Source organism: Trichosurus vulpecula, chromosome 2 (genome assembly GCF_011100635.1).
Source record: "Trichosurus vulpecula isolate mTriVul1 chromosome 2, mTriVul1.pri, whole genome shotgun sequence".
NCBI lineage: Eukaryota > Metazoa > Chordata > Mammalia > Diprotodontia > Phalangeridae > Trichosurus > Trichosurus vulpecula.
Genome location: NC_050574.1, coordinates 126,902,284 through 126,918,613, shown reverse-complemented (window position 1 = coordinate 126,918,613; position 16,330 = coordinate 126,902,284). Strand labels below are relative to the sequence as shown.

The 16,330-nt window shown below is 43.9% G+C and overlaps 1 protein-coding gene across 1 annotated transcript in view; it reads right to left on the bottom strand.

Annotated features, from left to right (window-relative positions):
* Positions 1-106: 106 nt before the first annotated feature.
* The window catches only part of BACE1 (beta-secretase 1), a 31,554-nt gene continuing 15,330 nt past the window's right edge, over positions 107-16,330 (bottom strand). Inside the window, exons 2-9 of the mRNA XM_036746004.1 lie at positions 11,108-11,196; positions 9,144-9,360; positions 8,394-8,534; positions 7,562-7,696; positions 6,523-6,624; positions 5,667-5,816; positions 5,123-5,294; positions 107-4,481 (exon numbers count right to left, since the gene is read on the bottom strand). Coding sequence (XP_036601899.1) covers positions 4,240-4,481; positions 5,123-5,294; positions 5,667-5,816; positions 6,523-6,624; positions 7,562-7,696; positions 8,394-8,534; positions 9,144-9,360; positions 11,108-11,196 — 1,248 coding nt within the window. The 3' untranslated portion in view covers positions 107-4,239. The remainder of the gene's footprint in view (positions 4,482-5,122; positions 5,295-5,666; positions 5,817-6,522; positions 6,625-7,561; positions 7,697-8,393; positions 8,535-9,143; positions 9,361-11,107; positions 11,197-16,330) is intronic.

The following is a 16,330-nucleotide window of genomic DNA, read 5'->3' as shown; positions in this document are numbered from 1 at the left end:
CTTGGCTGTCTAACCAGATGCCTGACCCACTGGAAACCTCAGGACATTTCTACATCATCCTAGACAAAGTGAAACTTGATAGAGAAAGAAATGTAATGCAAGATTGTTTGACTTTAGATCGAATAATTTACTGTGTTAACGATCATTATTTTTACGTAGACATTAGGTTTACAGAATATTGCAGTTTACATCAGCAGAATTGAATTCACAGTCTGAGAATAACAACATCAGTCAAATCCCCCTATTCCCCTTGCCACCCTACTTCCTGGGTACAGGTGTCTGTGCAGAGGTTAGCACAACCTATAGGTTTCTCCTATGCCTTGCCCCCTTGACTTAGGCTGTGCCCTATCTCTGACAGACCAACTTTGTAAAGTCCTCACCTTCTCCTTTGCTTCTGGTCTCCCAGATTTATAGCCCTCCCCCCTCCCCCCCTTAAGGTTAAGGCAGTTGGTTCACAACCAAGTTGTTTGGTGTCCTTGGGTGAGCTCTGAGTAGGCACTGGGGTGAGGAGATCTGTGTGCAAATTCACCTACAGAATTATCTTGGGGTGGTTTTTATAATCTTTGAAACAAGAGTGCTACTGGGGGCATATGTTCTCTGTAATTGGGGAAAATGGAGACCAGAGTAGGATGAGGAAGGGAGGCCACCAGAAACTAAACCTCTTCATGTCATGGATTTTAGATTCCAGGTTGCATTTTACATTTAGCCATCCATGTGCTGGCCAGTACTACACCTTGCCCTTTGGTCTCTTCTGGGTTTTTTCTAATTCCATATTGGGAAAAATCATACCTCTGTTAGATCTCTGAATCTTACCGTAAGCCATTGAGTTCCCATTCTGACGGGATATATAATGCTAGATCTTTCCCTAATGGGATCCATCCAGGTGAAAACCAAACACCAACTCTCAAGTGTCTGATCCCGTATGAAAGTCACCAGTTACTGACACCATTACTTGGGTCAGTATGAGTGGCTATATTTTATTTTGCTGGAGCCTCGTAGTAATCACTCTCTACTGATTAGACAGGGGTGGCAGAAGACTTTTCCTCCAGATCCATCTGCATCTTTCCCATTTTTACTGTTTGCTATCTTTCTTACCTCCCTTCCCATCTGTTCACCCAGGTGTCCTCTCTCTCCTTTCCCTTTTCTTGTCTCTCTTGCCAAGATTCATTGTCTGGCTTTCAGGTCAAGGAAATGGCCTGGATGAGTCACTTTTGGCATTTTTCAAATGGTCTGCTATTGTACTGGATCAGAGGTGAGGAGGCTGCTCCAGTGCACAGGGCTCATGTCCTCCATTTTTACCTCCTTCAGATTTCTCTGGTTAATGTTGATGTCTACCTTCTTAACAACTGGCTTTTTACTCTGACTCCTTTGTCTGAGGCAGAAAATATGGTGGGTAGGATTGGAGATCAATTCCTTGTTCTCTTCATTTCGTGATTCTCTTTATTCTTGAGCTTTCTGCCTCCCCTGAGCCCCATAGCTTCTGGGCCACCTTTGATGCCTCTCAGTATTTCTAAAAGGCTAGGAAGTTAACTTGGGTAAGAACAAAATAACTTCTAGTTATCTCCAGAAAGCCTTTAGAGCCATGGGAGTGGAGACAATGAAGAGTGTGGTATAGAGTAGTGGGGTTAACACCCCTCTCCCCCAGTAAAAGCCCTTGGATAACCTAACCTATAGCAAGATGACAAGTGCTTCTGGAGAGGTTGGTATGAGAAGCAGGACCTCAGTGTTGCTCAGTTCTTTCCCTTTTGTCTTAAGAACTGTTATAAAGCAACACCAAAGTTCCATCTATCCTCTTGTCTGCTGGCCTACAAATGTGGAACCCGAGTAGGCCAGGATTGAAAATGAGACAGTGGCTTTTGAGGGTAGAATTAAAAAATAGATATATACATACATATCTTACAAGCAAGAAGCAGATACTGAGTGGGATTTTCTTTACATTTAAGCGTTCAAGGTTGGTAGGGCAACATGGGAGAAGGGAATTGTAAAAAGAAGAATTAAGTACAACCAGTTTTCTCTTTAAAAAAATAACAAGAGGGCTGCAAGACCAACTAACCAAAGTTGTTGGTTTTATGCCCTGGGAAGAGCTAGGAAAAAACCAGTTTTTCTCAGCCTTGGGTAGGGATTGTGAAGCAGAACTTGGCATTTTTGTTACACACTAGTAATCCCAAAGGTTTATTTACACACCCAAGTAAAGTCTCAAGCTGGGAGGAAGCAGTCTTTTGAGATCTTGCCATCAGTTCTGTGCGGTACAGGGTACTCCCCATCAGCCAGAGCAGCACCAGGTGCAGTGAAAGGAAAGGAACCGCAAGTGTGGGTGGAGAAATGAGAAGCTGTGGTCTCTTATTCTCATTGAATTTGCTTTTGGCTTGTGGGGAGCTCACTGGGGCTCTGGTCCACAGAGTAGCCAGGCTGAGACAGGAAACTCCAGTAAGCCCCCATGGGTTTTCTCCCCTTCTCCCCTTGCCCATGCCTCACCCCACACCCACAGAAAAGGAGCCAGGCAGCCCCCATCTAGACTGGATGGGTTAAACTAGAAAAAAGTGGTGCAGAGGAGAAAGCTTCCTTTGAGGGGGGCTGAGGTGGAGTGGAGGTTACTTGTATTTTCCTTCTCATCTCCTGCTAATACTACAGCAGGTCCTCTGAGCTGTGGAAGGATGAACTTGTTCCCCCTGTGCCCAACCCTAGGTGGCAATATAACACATAGGCAGGGGAGCCAAGGAGCCAGGAGAAAGAATGGCACTCAGGGAAGAAAAAGCCTACAATGAAATGAAGCTGTGAGGAGGAGGCTGCTATCGTCTCTCTGGACAGCTTTGGTGCTAAAGACAACAACAGGACAGGACCAGGGAGCACTGAGTTTTGAGAGCTGTCAGTACTCTGCCAGTGGCACTGGAAGATGCTTCATCCATCTGAATGTGATGGGGGTAGGAGGGGAAAATGTTAGGATGGTGAGAAAGGTCTGGGATAGTGAAGGTGTAGATGCTTGATACCTATTTATAGCTGAACACAAAGGAGATCAAGGTCCAAGGTCCCAACTCCATACTTGCTGAAAGTCCTGGATTCTCTTTTCAAAGACTAAGGGGAAAGTCCCCCATCCCTACACTTAACTCCCTAGCCTGCAGAATTCTAGAGGATCCCTGGGAGCTTTGTGTCTCAGTAAAGGGGTGAGAAGGAAGGGAAAGAGATGAGACCCTCTTATTAGGTAGCTCAAGAAATACAGCCAAGCTCTGCCTTGTTCCATTTATTCTCTCTGGGGGCATGACATAATGGGAGGAGGGGAATGGAGGAGGTTGGGAAATCTTAGCAGTGCTCTGGGAACAGAGGGTCCAGGCAGTGAAAAAAGTCATTTGCCAAGTGGACCTCAGTGGGGGAAATTCGATTTGCAATCCAGTTGCTCTTTCCTGAAGGCAATGATGAGGACTCTGGTCAAATTTTGCAAGGATTTCTTCTGAGTTTACTTTGAAATCAATCAGGAGGAATAGGAAAGGGAGTATCAGTGGCCATGGTGTGGGGGCCAGTCTGTTTCTTTCATGACAAGTGGAGTGCCTTACCAAATTGGGGTCTTCCTGCTTGAGATATGTGAGATGGTAGCCTATGTAGACGGCAAGGCCCAATACTGGGACTGTTCTTCCCATTTACTGCTTTTCCCCAACTTCTCTTTTCCCTTTCTGTCTGCCCTTTTTACCATAGCCTGTCCTCCCTTCTCCCCACCCCCAATAAAAATCACTTAAATACCCCGATCTAGTCACAAATTTTAAAAAATTCACCCCTGTAGTCAAATTAGGGTTGCTTATGTAGGTTCTACACAAAAATAAGGGGCTATTGTACATTAGCCCCTGCTGAAGAGAACCAGGGCGGGCCATGTCTAATCCCAGGACATCGGCAGGGCAAGGCCTGGGGATGGTACCAATTCTGGGAATAAGAAAAAGAGAAGGATGTGGGTTGAGGTGGTGAAATTTTTAGGGATGAAGTTTCAAGCAGCAGAAAATTTCCTAGCTGAGGTTTGAAGTGACCAAAGGGTTTCCTGCCATTGGAGAGCTTCCTTCTTTCCTCTTCCCCCTTCTAAGACTTTATCCCTGTGGGACGCACCTTGCCAGTATCTTCTGATTCTCTCCCTGTCAAGATAGGCAGGCTGGTGGGTAAGGGTCCTGAGGTGCTCTGGTCACATGTTCTACCTCCGTGTCTCCTGCTTGTGGCCAGAGTAGACAGCCATAGAGGGCCTATGAGGCCTTGGAGGGCCCCTCACTTGAGCAGAGAGATGTCATCAGCAAAGTCATCCTGCTGGCGGCGCAGGCAGCGGAGGCAGCGCCATTGGCACACCATGAGGCAGAGTGGAAGCATGAAGAGAGCACAGATGGCAGCCATGACATAGGCTATGGTCATGAGGGTCGACTCATCTGTCTGCGGAATGTTGTAGCCACAGTCCTCCATGTCTGCGATAACAAAGGGACCTTCCACTGCTGCTGTCCGGAACTCATCATGCACTGTGGATGGGGGAGGAAGGTAGCATGTGAGCCGGCATGGTTCTTGTGCCTGAAGGTAGTTTGGGTTAGACACGAAAGAAACTTTCTAAAACTAGGAGACCCTAGGAAATGGAAGCTGTCAAAGCTCCCTTTTTTTAGGAGGTTTTTAAAAGACAAACAACCTATCCTAGGTGAGGAGCACTCTGTCACAATCAGCCAGGCAGAGGAGTGTCCTACAAGCTTCAAAAGTCTGTTTCTTTTAGGGCTACAGTATGCCAGCCCCACGCCCACACCTCCCAGGGCTAGCTAGCACAGTCTTGTTCCCTGGCCTACCTTTCCCAAGTGATGGTGCCACCTTCATCTTTGTAAGCTAAGTATCACCAAGTAGTACATTGTCCATCTACCATATGTTTGCTCATCTTTCTCTAGGCTCTAGGACACTACAGCTGTTCCTGGCTAGCCTCTGGTCTCTTGGGCTTTCAGCAGGGGTCACTGCTTAAGTTGTAGGGTCAAGAAGCAAGACAGGTATTGATAACTCTTCCTCAGTGTGTTGACTTCAAGGGGCAAGCAACTCCTCACCAAGTTGGCACAGGCCTAGATATCCTAACTATCCACCCAGAATAAATACAGACCCTCTGGCTTCCCAAAGCCTGTGCTCTCACCGTGGCAGGCACTGACAGCAAAGCCAATTCTTTTGTGGGCTCGGTCAAAGACAACATAGAAGCCTTCCATGATCACAGCTCCCATGACAGTGCCCGTGGATGATTGTGAGATGGCAAACTTGTAGCAGTCATCTTGAGATGTGGCAATGTCCTCCACTGGCCTTAGGTATTGCTGGGGGTAGATGATCACAGGGTGAAGGACATCTCACTCAAATTCTTGCCCTACCTTCTCTCTGGTCCTGAGGTGTACTTACAGATCATTCCAAAAATAATAATTCATTTTGTAATTTTATGTTTTGCTTTTATCTCATTTGGTTCTTACAGCATTCCTGTGAGATAGGGGATTTGGGATGCGGAAACACTCAAAGATTAAATACCTTGCCTGTTTTGAGACCTAGTTTTCCAGAAGGGTTATCCAGTGGTTCTTTTCCATGTTTGTTTTGTCCCCATTCAGCTATACCCAGTGTCTGCATTCTATCCCTCCCAACCCACATTGTTTACCTTCCTTTTCCTGAGGCCCAGTTTGGCTAAGGAAGAGACGTACCTGTGGCAGAATGGTGATTCGGAAGGACTGATTAGTGACTTCACCCATTAGGTAGAGTGAGATGACTGGAAAGATGTTCCAGGGAGTAGTGCCGGCTTGCCAGCACACCAGCTGCTCCCCTAGCCAGAAGCCATCTGGGAATTTCTCTGTCTGTCTTGGCCAAGAAGAAATAAAAGTTGGAGGGACTAGTTATAACAAAGTGGCCTCTGTTGCACATTTTGCTCATTTTTCGGCACTGCAAAGGCCCCTCACTTGTTCAGCCCTGATGGAAAACTGGACTAGAGAAGGGAGAAACTGAGTCACATATAGTGGAGAATAACTAGATGATGGGTTTCCCAGAATCAATTGAAAGAAATGGGGAAGAGAAGATGAGTGAAACAAGAATTGCCTTCAGCTGTTTGAAGACTTGTCATTTGTTTGGACTTATTTTGCTTGGCTCTAGAGGACTCTAGAGTTAGAACCAATGGATAGAGCTTATAGGGATATAGAATTGCATTGGAATGGACTGCCTAGCGGTCTTCAAGTAAAGGTTGAATCACTACTTGCTGGGGATACTGTAGAAGAGATTCAAGCAGGACTAGATGGCCCCTGAAGACCATCAGCTGTTCATTCTATAATTCTTGGTATGGCTACGGGGAAGGGTGCAGCTTGAAATGGAAGATAGGGCAGGTTATAGCTGAGAAAGATGGGGAAAGACCAATGTGCAGAGATAGCTCAGGTGCTGGTCCCTAGAGCTGTGGCACTGTGTCACAATGTTCTCTAAGGGTATTGGCCTGATTTGATTTTTTGTGCCTCCTTCCCCCCCCAACTCCCTTTAACACCTTCACTTGTAGGCATGCCCATTAATTCCACTGACCGAGGATGCTGTCTTGATGGACTTCACTGCAGCCTCAAACACTTTCTTGGGCAGTCTCAGGTTGGTGGTGCCACTGTCCACAATACTCTTGTCATAATTGTACTAGAGAGGAGAAAAGATGTTCATGCAGCCAAAAGTCTTTGGGTGCCAGGTGGTGGCAGTGTGCTGGTAAGAACTATACTGGTTACCAGTTAGTCTAAGAGGTCTTGGCTATGGACTGGCACAGCAATCCTTTGTCCTTCAACTGCCCCAGCTAGAACCCCACCTACCCACAGACCACCAGGATCACCCCTTCCCAATAATGTAGCCCAAAGGCTGTAGACCTTACAGTTGGCCTCGATACTGGGCTCTAAGGACCACTAGACCTTTCCGTGCACCCTACAGCCAAACTTTCCTATATATGTTGTCTCTTCCAATTAGAATGTGAGCTCTTTGAGAGCAGAGATTATCTTGCTTTCCTATTTGTGTGTCTAGCATTTAGTATGGTTCTTGGCATATAGTGAGAGCTTAATAAATGCATTTCCATTCCATTCAGATAGCTCCTAAATCATCATCATAAACCATAGGTCTAGAGCCAGAATGGTCTGGTACAAACTCACATTTGTATAGTGCTTTTTAATTTTTCAAAATGCTTTTGTAGCTATTATCTTTTAAAACATTGAAGGGTAGATCGGGTAGGGATTACATTATGTCCATTTGACAGATGAGGAAATTGAGACCCAGAGAAGTTAATTGGCTTTCTTAAGTACGTATAGCTGAATTAGTGGCAGAATTGTGACTAGAACATGGGTTTCTTCCTTCCTAGTGCATATATTCTTTCCACTATACCACAAATGTGGTTTTTCTGTGAATACTCTTCCCAACCTCTGTCTCTACAGATGGAGGTTCTGCTGTCACATCTGTGTTGTTGATCGAGACACAGATCCCTTCCCCAGTTCTTCCCAAAGCCTGTGCTTGGCCTATCATCCCATTCCTTAGTCAGGAGCTCCCCAGAACTCAACATGTGCCTTCTCACTCCTAGTATTCCTGGTACTCTTACCTCCTTACAATCCATTTTCAGGTCCTGCCCGTTGATTTCCACCCGAACAATGACAACTTCATAGTACCACTCTCGTCGAATAGGTGTGTACCACAGACTGCCCACATACAGGGAATGGTCAATGCCCCCAATGATCTGGAGAGAGATAGGGCCAGGCTTGTGTCATGCCCCAATCCACTGGGTGTATACCTTAGGGAACTAGGCACACAGGGCTTTAGGAAGCTGGGGGCATGAGTATGTCAGCTATCAGATGTAATGATGTAACAACAACAAAATTAGATGTCTCTTTGGAGGGCAAAGCCCTTTAGAGATCATGGTTTTTGTCCCTCTTCCTGCAGGCATCACTGCCCCTAATCCAGCCCAGACAGTTTGGTGATTTCTTCTTTAAAAAATTGTATTCAACAGAGGAGATGCTACATTTTTCCCGGTCACCCATTCCACTTTCATGTAACTCTTTGTTAGGAAGTTATTTAAATCTTACCCAACTTGTTTTTGTTGCAATTTGTCTATTGCCTCATTTTGGTGGGGATGGAGAACCATTCACTATTTTCCTGGTGAAGGTATGAAAACCTTCCTCTTCTTTGGACTAAGCCATGTTAGTTCCTTTAGCCTTTTCTATTTAGTTTATTTTTTCAATTATTTAATCATTTTTGTCTCTCATCTAACCCCACTGGAGGTTTCCTATGAATCTTTTTTAGTGGTAGAGCCCAAGACTTGCCCAGCAAAGGATCTGACCAGTATTGAGAAAAATAAAGGGTCACCAGCCCCTGAATTGCCTCTGGCTTAGCCCCAGAGGGGGGAGATGCCAGTGTCTACTCCTGAATTCACTTACCATGCTCCCACCAACTGAGGCCATTGCTTCAGACTGGTTGAGGTTTGGGAAGCCTGTGCCACACAGCTGTAGGGAGAAGAGGTTGGGTACTTGTGTTTGCTTCACCAGAGAGTCAAAGAAGGGCTCCAGGCTGTCATCAGGCTGTCAAGGAGACAAGTAGAGAGTGAATCCTGGGCAGAGTCAGTGAGACAAGGGAGAGAACAAGAGGAAAGAATCCTGTTTCTATGCCAGAGCAAAAACAATTACCCTGTGGTGGGGTGGAGAACCTTGGAAGTCCCCTTCAAAGGGTCATCTTGGAGATAGTTAACCTTGGGGCAGAAAGGCATTTTTGGAAGGTGATGGCAGATTGGAAGATGCTGAAGGTCAATGCCCATCCCAACAGAGGGGTGTTGAGATAAGAGCTCTTATGGGATCTTTGAAGTAGGGTCATTCTTTCAGTCCCCTCATGCGTGCCTAACACCTTCTAGATATGTTTTTTTAAAAGCTTAGTATCTTTCGTTTTTACATCATTTTCATTACCAAATGCATTTATCACCCCTCCACACGCCGATTCTTCAAAATCTCTAAAGAAAACTCTTTTAGTATCTCATACTTCCATAACTTCTCTATATTTAATATCAAATGTTCTTGCTTTAGTTCAAGCCCATTCCTACTTGCTCCACTTCCTCCCTCAGGTAGTCCCTTTACCCTTCCCTCTCCATAATTCTTCCTCCCCATGCAGTGTTCAGCACCAGCCCTCTGCTTCCTCACCCTGGCAATCTCAGCATAGGCCAGTCCTAGGATGCCCTCCCAGTTAGAGCCATTGATGAAGAACTTGTCAGACTCAGTGATGGCAGCGATGTTGGCACGTACGGTGACATTTGGGCCATGAGGGATGCTTACTAGGTCAGTGCCCAGCTCGCCCTCCCACTTGCCTTGGGTGTAGGGCACATACACACCCTTCCGTAAGTCCCGATAGGTGCTGGATCTGTGAAGAGAGGGAAGGTGTATAAGTGTGTGTGTTTTGGGGATAAGGAAGTCACTTTTGATAACGTATTCAGTGGTACAGAATTTCTAACTTGGGGTCTACTGACATCAGCTCCAAAGAAACCATAGTAACAAGCAAGGCTGCTAATGTCCCATTACCTTTTCAGTAGGATGCCCATTCCCACCTTAGTTGGGACTGAGCTCTTCCTCTTTGAGTCCTATCCATATCTAGGTGTTCGTAGAGTGGCTAAAGCTCTTAGATGACTCATTTTTGTTCTGAGGACACAATGATTAAGGGTACCTTGCAATTTCACAAAGGGAAGTGGAGTTGGAGCTCCTTCAGTAACTGCCCCGTCGGCTCATTTCCCTACATCTTGGGCCAAGGCCCTATGGGAAACAAGCCTGGGCATTGTGCATTGTGCCTGGTGCCAGAAGGGCAGCCAGGGGCATCTCTTCCTCTCCCAGCTTGGCTGAGCTCCCAGAGAAAAGGACTCATTGACTCCCTTGCTGCATTGGGACCTGGTGGTGCCAACCGGGTGACAGAGTGTGTGCCAGGAAGAAATGGTAGGGAACCCTGAGAGCAGATTACAGAGAGGACTAAGATTTGTGCAAGCTCCAAGATCTCATGCATGTAACACACTACTAATATACAGTACCCCACCTGTGTGTAACCACCTTGCCTACTTGGATATTTCCCATCCATGTACTCATATCCATGGGTTCAAATACTTGTGAGAGCTTACACTTAACATAATGGCACATAACCAAGGCTTGAACTGCTAGGAAGGAGAGTCAGAGAAGGAAATGACTCCTCTTCATTGAACTTGACCATGCTCCCCTGCCTGTCAAATACTTAGGGAGGCTCTGAAGTACCTGTATGGTCCCAGAAAGAGGATGTTTCAGAAGCATTCTTGTCTCTTCCCCTCTTCCTTTCTGTCTGCCTCTCACCTACATGTATCACCCCTTTTCTGATCCACACATTCATTAGTGAACCCCATGATTCTCTTTCCACACCTGTGTCAGTGATTTCTTCCAACCATGCCTTTCCTTCCTTCCCATCCTAAGTGGATTTCTCAGCTCAGTTCATCATCTCTTCCTCTGAGCCCTATTCTGGCCCTTTTTCCTGCAAAACTGCCAACCCTGTTTAGGGGAGCTCTCTGTGTGTCTGCAATGGGAGGGTGATTTCTCATGGGGAAGTTAATAGGCATCTCTACTCTGAATTTCCTGACTTTCTCCCAGCCTAGGGGTTCATGAAAGGCCCTTTTTCTTACTTCTTTGAAATAAGCAGTACAGATCTTGGGGTTCCCCTGACCCTCATGGGAAGGAGACATTGCGGGAGTCATTTTAGCTTGTCTGCTGGTGGCTAGTGTGGTTCTGGCCATTAAGAGCTACCAGTGGACTGAGGGATGAGGTACATCCTTCCATCCCACAAAGACACGACCCTTATCACCCCTCTGTGGACAATAGGGTCACTTTGTCCAAAAGCAACCAGCTATGCCTGCTCGCTTCTCAGTGAATGAGTGCCTCTGTGACTCTGCTTACCCTACCAATCTCTTATCCTCAGCCTCCGTCTCAGAATATGCCCTTTGGGTCTTGCTCCTCACCCTGTCAGTCACTAGTCCCTGTCCCCTGCTCTTCATTAGAGAAGTAAGGGATCTTTGTTCCTCCAACACTGGGAGAGATGGATTTCTAGGATGGAACTAGGAGGTGGGGTGGGATGTCCCTCCTCCATTTCCCCCTGCACTCACAGCTGTCTCCGGTAGTATCGATGTAAGAAAGGGTGGGGGGCAGCTCCTACTGCAAAGTTACTGCTGCCTGTGTCCACTAGGATGTTGAGCTGTAGAAGAAGAAGAGAGAGAAAAACATTATTAGAGGACAAGAAACTCAAAGTGCCCCAGTAGAAAGAACCTTCCCCTACACCTCCCAGTCACGTCCTCTTTTTTTTCTCTAGTGGATGGGAATGAAGATGTCAGGTCATGCCCAGCAAGGACCTAGAGAGGCTTAGGACCCTCTCAGAATGGTCCTCAGTAAAGTAATGGAGAAACAGCAGCAGGTGTCTCAGAAGCCCTCTTGTGTTTACTTCCTTTCTCCTCTTCTTGTACCTGTATCCCTTTCAAAGCACAGAATGTAAGAACCAGAAAGGGACCTAAGAGATCATTTGATCCAACCCACTCACACTACTACTGCATTTGACCTCTTGGTATCTAATTCTTCCTGATTCTGTCTGTATCCATTGAATTCTGTTTTTCCTCCTTTTTTTTCTGATTGTCCCAGGAAGTAGTTCATTCAGTAGGCAGCCTGGCCATCTTGCCCATCATCCATTCATCTAGAGTACAGCTATTTTAGGGATTTCACTGAGCTGGCAAAGCTGTTAGGGTGGGGACTGGAGCTCATCTGTGTGGGTCGACATGTATATGCACATGTTCTTGGGTTAATATGCAATTTCCTGGGGTGATACTCGTCAGCTTCAAACCCTAGAGCGACTGACTCTTTTACTACAGTTGCCAGAGAATCAGAGTGATTAGGAACATGGCAGTAGCCTCAGGAAAATCTGTCACTCTGGGTCCCACAGCTCCTGGCCGGGTAAAGGGGCAGATGCCTGTCCTAAGGGCTTCCCAGTACATAAAGCCCCTTGCAAACTTGAACTCTAGTCACAGAATCACAGAATCTGAGTTGGAAAGGGGTTAGCTAGTCTCAACCCCTATCTCAAGAAAAACAATATAGCTAACGAAAAGTTCTGTAACCTCTGACTTGAAAGACCTCTAGTGAAGGGAAAACTACTCCCTTGAGAAGTAGTCCATTATTCTTTTGGGTAGGTCTAATTGTTGGGGAATTTTTATTTTGATGAAGCCTAATTTTGCTCTCTCAGAAATCTCATCCATTACTCCAAGTTGGACCCTTCGGGACCAAGCAGAACAAATCTAATCCCCATTCCATGTGACAGTCCTTCAAATGCTTGAAGACAGCTGTCGTGTCCCCACTAAGCCTTCATTTCTGTAGTCCTTCCCCACCACCTACTCCTGTCTCTCCTGTCCCCAATTCTTCTCCATCTTTTTCTCTTTGTCTGATGACCTCTCTTCCTTCTGGAGGCTGAGAGTGTTTGCTGAGAAGCTAGTCTGAGCAGGGCTCCATGCTGGTGTTTGGGTGAGGACACACATGAAAAGTTACCACTTCTGGAGGAAATTACAGTCTAGCTGAGAAAAGACAAATCTCAGTGTTTCTCTCGTGTCTTACATGTCCATCGTCTCCTCTGTCCTCTATTCCTGGTCCCTCTCCCCTACTCCTCTTCCTCATATCTCCCCCAATACCGCCTTTCTACCATCTTCCCTGTCTCTGATCATACTACCTTCTCTCCTACTTTTTGCCCTCCATTTTCTTTCTTTCTGTCACTCTGCCACTATTTCTTCTGAATGCTCTAATTCCCAGTCCCTCTCTCCTATCTTTTGGAGAAAATCAATAGAATCAGGGGAGACTCAGCCGTTTAGATTGCTCTCCCTCGAAATTAACCAGGTTAATGATTAAAGTGTTTCCTTTCCTCCATGGCATCCCCACAACCCCTGATGAGTGGGGTCTGGCGAGTTCCCCTCTATAGCATCTTGGCTTTCATAGGCACAAGTATTCCTATTCTCTCTTAAACTCTAACAGGGAAGAACTAACTGGATACTGAGTGTCCTTGTGACTTGTGAAAGGCTTTTGTTATTGAAGAAGAGACCTTGGAAGGTCTACCTAGTGCCCTGCAGTATTGGAAATGTGTTGAGCCTGCCCCATGCAGGCAGTCTTACCCACTCTCTGTTTCCCATTGTCCTGCCCTTAGACATTGTCCTTGCAAGGTGAGGGTGAGGGGGATTCCAGTGGCTTAATTACATGGGAGCCCCATTCCATTTAGGGATGTACAGTCCCCAAATGGAAGTCCTGTTCCCTCCTCCAACCCTCACTCATTTATATTTATACATGCCCTTTAACTATTCCTGGGGCCGGCAGAGTACAAAATTTTTGCATATAGCTCTATTTGTTTTCTTACTGTGTGGGGGAAGGTTGCCTGGGATCCTTTGCTCCATCTCCAGCCTTTTACCACAATGTGTTACCTGAATGTTCTCCCTGCAGGTCTCTTCTGTAAGCTATACCTCCTCAGACAGGTATGGCCCCTAGCCCTGTTCCAATTCCAACCCTCACTTGATTCCTCACTCGATATAAGCTTCACCTCCTCGGGGTACAGATATAGAGAACAACATTGACAATATTCCTAAAGCAAACCTCTCCTTCGGCTGTAGCTATTGCCTACCTTAAATCAGGTCAACAGGCACTTGCTAAGCACCTATTATGTGCCAGGCAATGTGCTAAGCACTGGAAATGTACAAATGTCTGATTTCTTTGAGTAGGGGAGATCCCATCCCAGAAAGAGAAGTCAACTTTTTTTTTCCATTTCATTAACTTCTATAGCAAGACCCTTTCCTAATCCATATGCTATAAATAGAAATTCTAGCCAATGGGACAAATAACATGAAAGGCACCCCACAAATACGCTTTTAAAGACAAATTCAGTTGAGTGGGGGTGGAAAGAATCTTCATGGAGAGACCTTAAACCTTAGAACACAAGGTCTTATGGGAAAATGAGAAGCAGACAGAGGTGCAGGGATATTGCCCATCTTCATGGCCTCCTAATATTTTTTGGTGCATTTTATTTAAATGCTTCATTGACACTTTTCATTTTAGGTGGGGGACATCACAGTCCTCTTCTCCCTGTTTCCCCCCACCAAACCCCCAACCCTCCCTTGTAAAAATTTAGCATAATCAAAGAAAACAAAGACACACAATGGCCACAACTGAAAATATACGTCTCATTTTGCACCTCTGGTCCATCACTGCTTTGTCTAGAGGTGGGAAACATCATTCCTTTAGAGTCATGGTTGGCCACTGCATTGATCATAGTTCCTGTCTTTCAAATGTGTTTTTCTTTATAATATTATAATCATTGTATAAATTGTTCCCCTGGTTTTGTTATTTCAGTTCATAGAATTCTTTCCAAGTTTCTCTTAATCTATTCCTTTCATTATTTCCTATGGCGCGATAATATTCCATTGCATCTATATGTCATGATTTGTTCTTCTATTCCACAGTGGATGGGCATCAACTTCGTTTCTAAGTTTTTTTTTCTATAATAAAAGTGCTGTTATGAATATATTTATACATACGAGTCCTTTCCCTCTTTTATGTCTTTGGAGTATATGCCTAGTAGTGGTATCAATGGGATAAAAGATATACTCAACCTAGTGATGTTTTGTGATAGTTCCAAATTGCTTTTCCAACATGGTTATAGGAATTCACAGCTCCACCAACAGTGCATTAATGTGCCTGTCCTCCCATTTCCCTACCAATAATTGCCATTTTCCTTTTTTTTTTTCAGTCATCTTTGACAAACCCAGGGTGTGAAATAGAACCTTAGGGTTGTTTTAATTTGCATTTCTCTCATTATTAGTGATTAAGAATACTTTTTTTTTATATGGTTGTTGATAGGTTTTTCTTTTTCCTTTCTTTTTTGAGAACTGCCTGTTCATATCTTTTGACCATTCATCTACTGGAGGATGGCTCTTGTTATATTTGAGTATGAATTCTCAATATATCTTGAATTTCAGATTAGAGAAAATTGTTGCATAGATTACCACCCCCCTCAGTCCAGTTAATGATTTCCTTTCTAATTTTAGCTGCATTGATTTTGTTTGTGAAAAAGGTTTTAAATTTTGTCATCAAAATTGTACATTTTATCTCCTTTGATCTTTATCTCTTGTTTTGTCAAGAACTCTTTCCCTTTCCATATATTTATAGTTGTAAACAGTATTTCCTTCCTTGTTGCTCTAATTTGTTTATGCTGTGACCTTTTATAAGATACCTCATGTATCCATTTAGAGCTTACTGTGTGTGTGAAATGTGGGGGTTTATTTTATATTCTGCTACTTTGCTGAAGTTATTGTTTCAATTAATTTATAGTTGAATCTCTCGGGTTCTCTAAGTAAACCACTATATTACCTGCAAAAGTGATGGATTTATTTTTTCTTTGTTTAGACTTGTTCTTTCAATTCCTTTTTCTTGTTTTCTTACTATAGCTAGCATATGTATGACTATATAAAATACTAGTGGTGATAATGAACATCCTTGCTTTACTCCCTATCTTACTGGAAAAACCTCTCTTGTTTCTCTAATATAAATAATATTATTAGCTATTGGTGTTAAGTAGTTATGAATTATCACATTAAGGAAAAATATATTTCTTCCTATGGTTTTTAATGTATAGAAACGGGTATTGTATTTTGTCAAAATCTTTCTGCTTTTGATGTAACTGTGTGATTTTTATTGTTTTTGTTATTAATATAGTCTATTATATTTGTAGTCTTCCCAATATTGTCTCAACTCTACATTTTTGCTAAGAATTCAACCTATCAGTCACACTATATAATGTCTTTAATATGTTGCTGTGGCCTCTTTGCTAATATCTTATTCGATGGTTTTGTGTCAATATTTATTAGGGATAATGGTCTTTATTTGTTTTTTTTTCTTGGTTTCGTGTTTCCCAAATTGAGACCATATTTATATCATAGAAGATATTTGGATTGCTTCTCTTTATAGTCTTTCAAGCAGTTTATGTAATATTGAAACGAATTGTTCTTTGAATGTTTGATAGAATTCACTTGTAAATCCCTCTGGCCCTAGAGTTGTTTTTTTTTAAATTTGGAAATTCATTTATGATTTGTTCAATTTGCTTTTTCTGATATGTTAAAATGATCTATTTATTGTTCTATTAATCTGGATATTTAAATTTTATAAATATTTATCTATTTCATTTATGTCATTAATTTTGTTCACATATATTGGGCAAAATAGTTTACAGTAATTTCCTTTGTGTCCTTTGTTTTGAATTCACCTTTTTCATTCTTAGTATTGGTAATTTGGTATTCATTCTCTTTTAAAACCAGGTT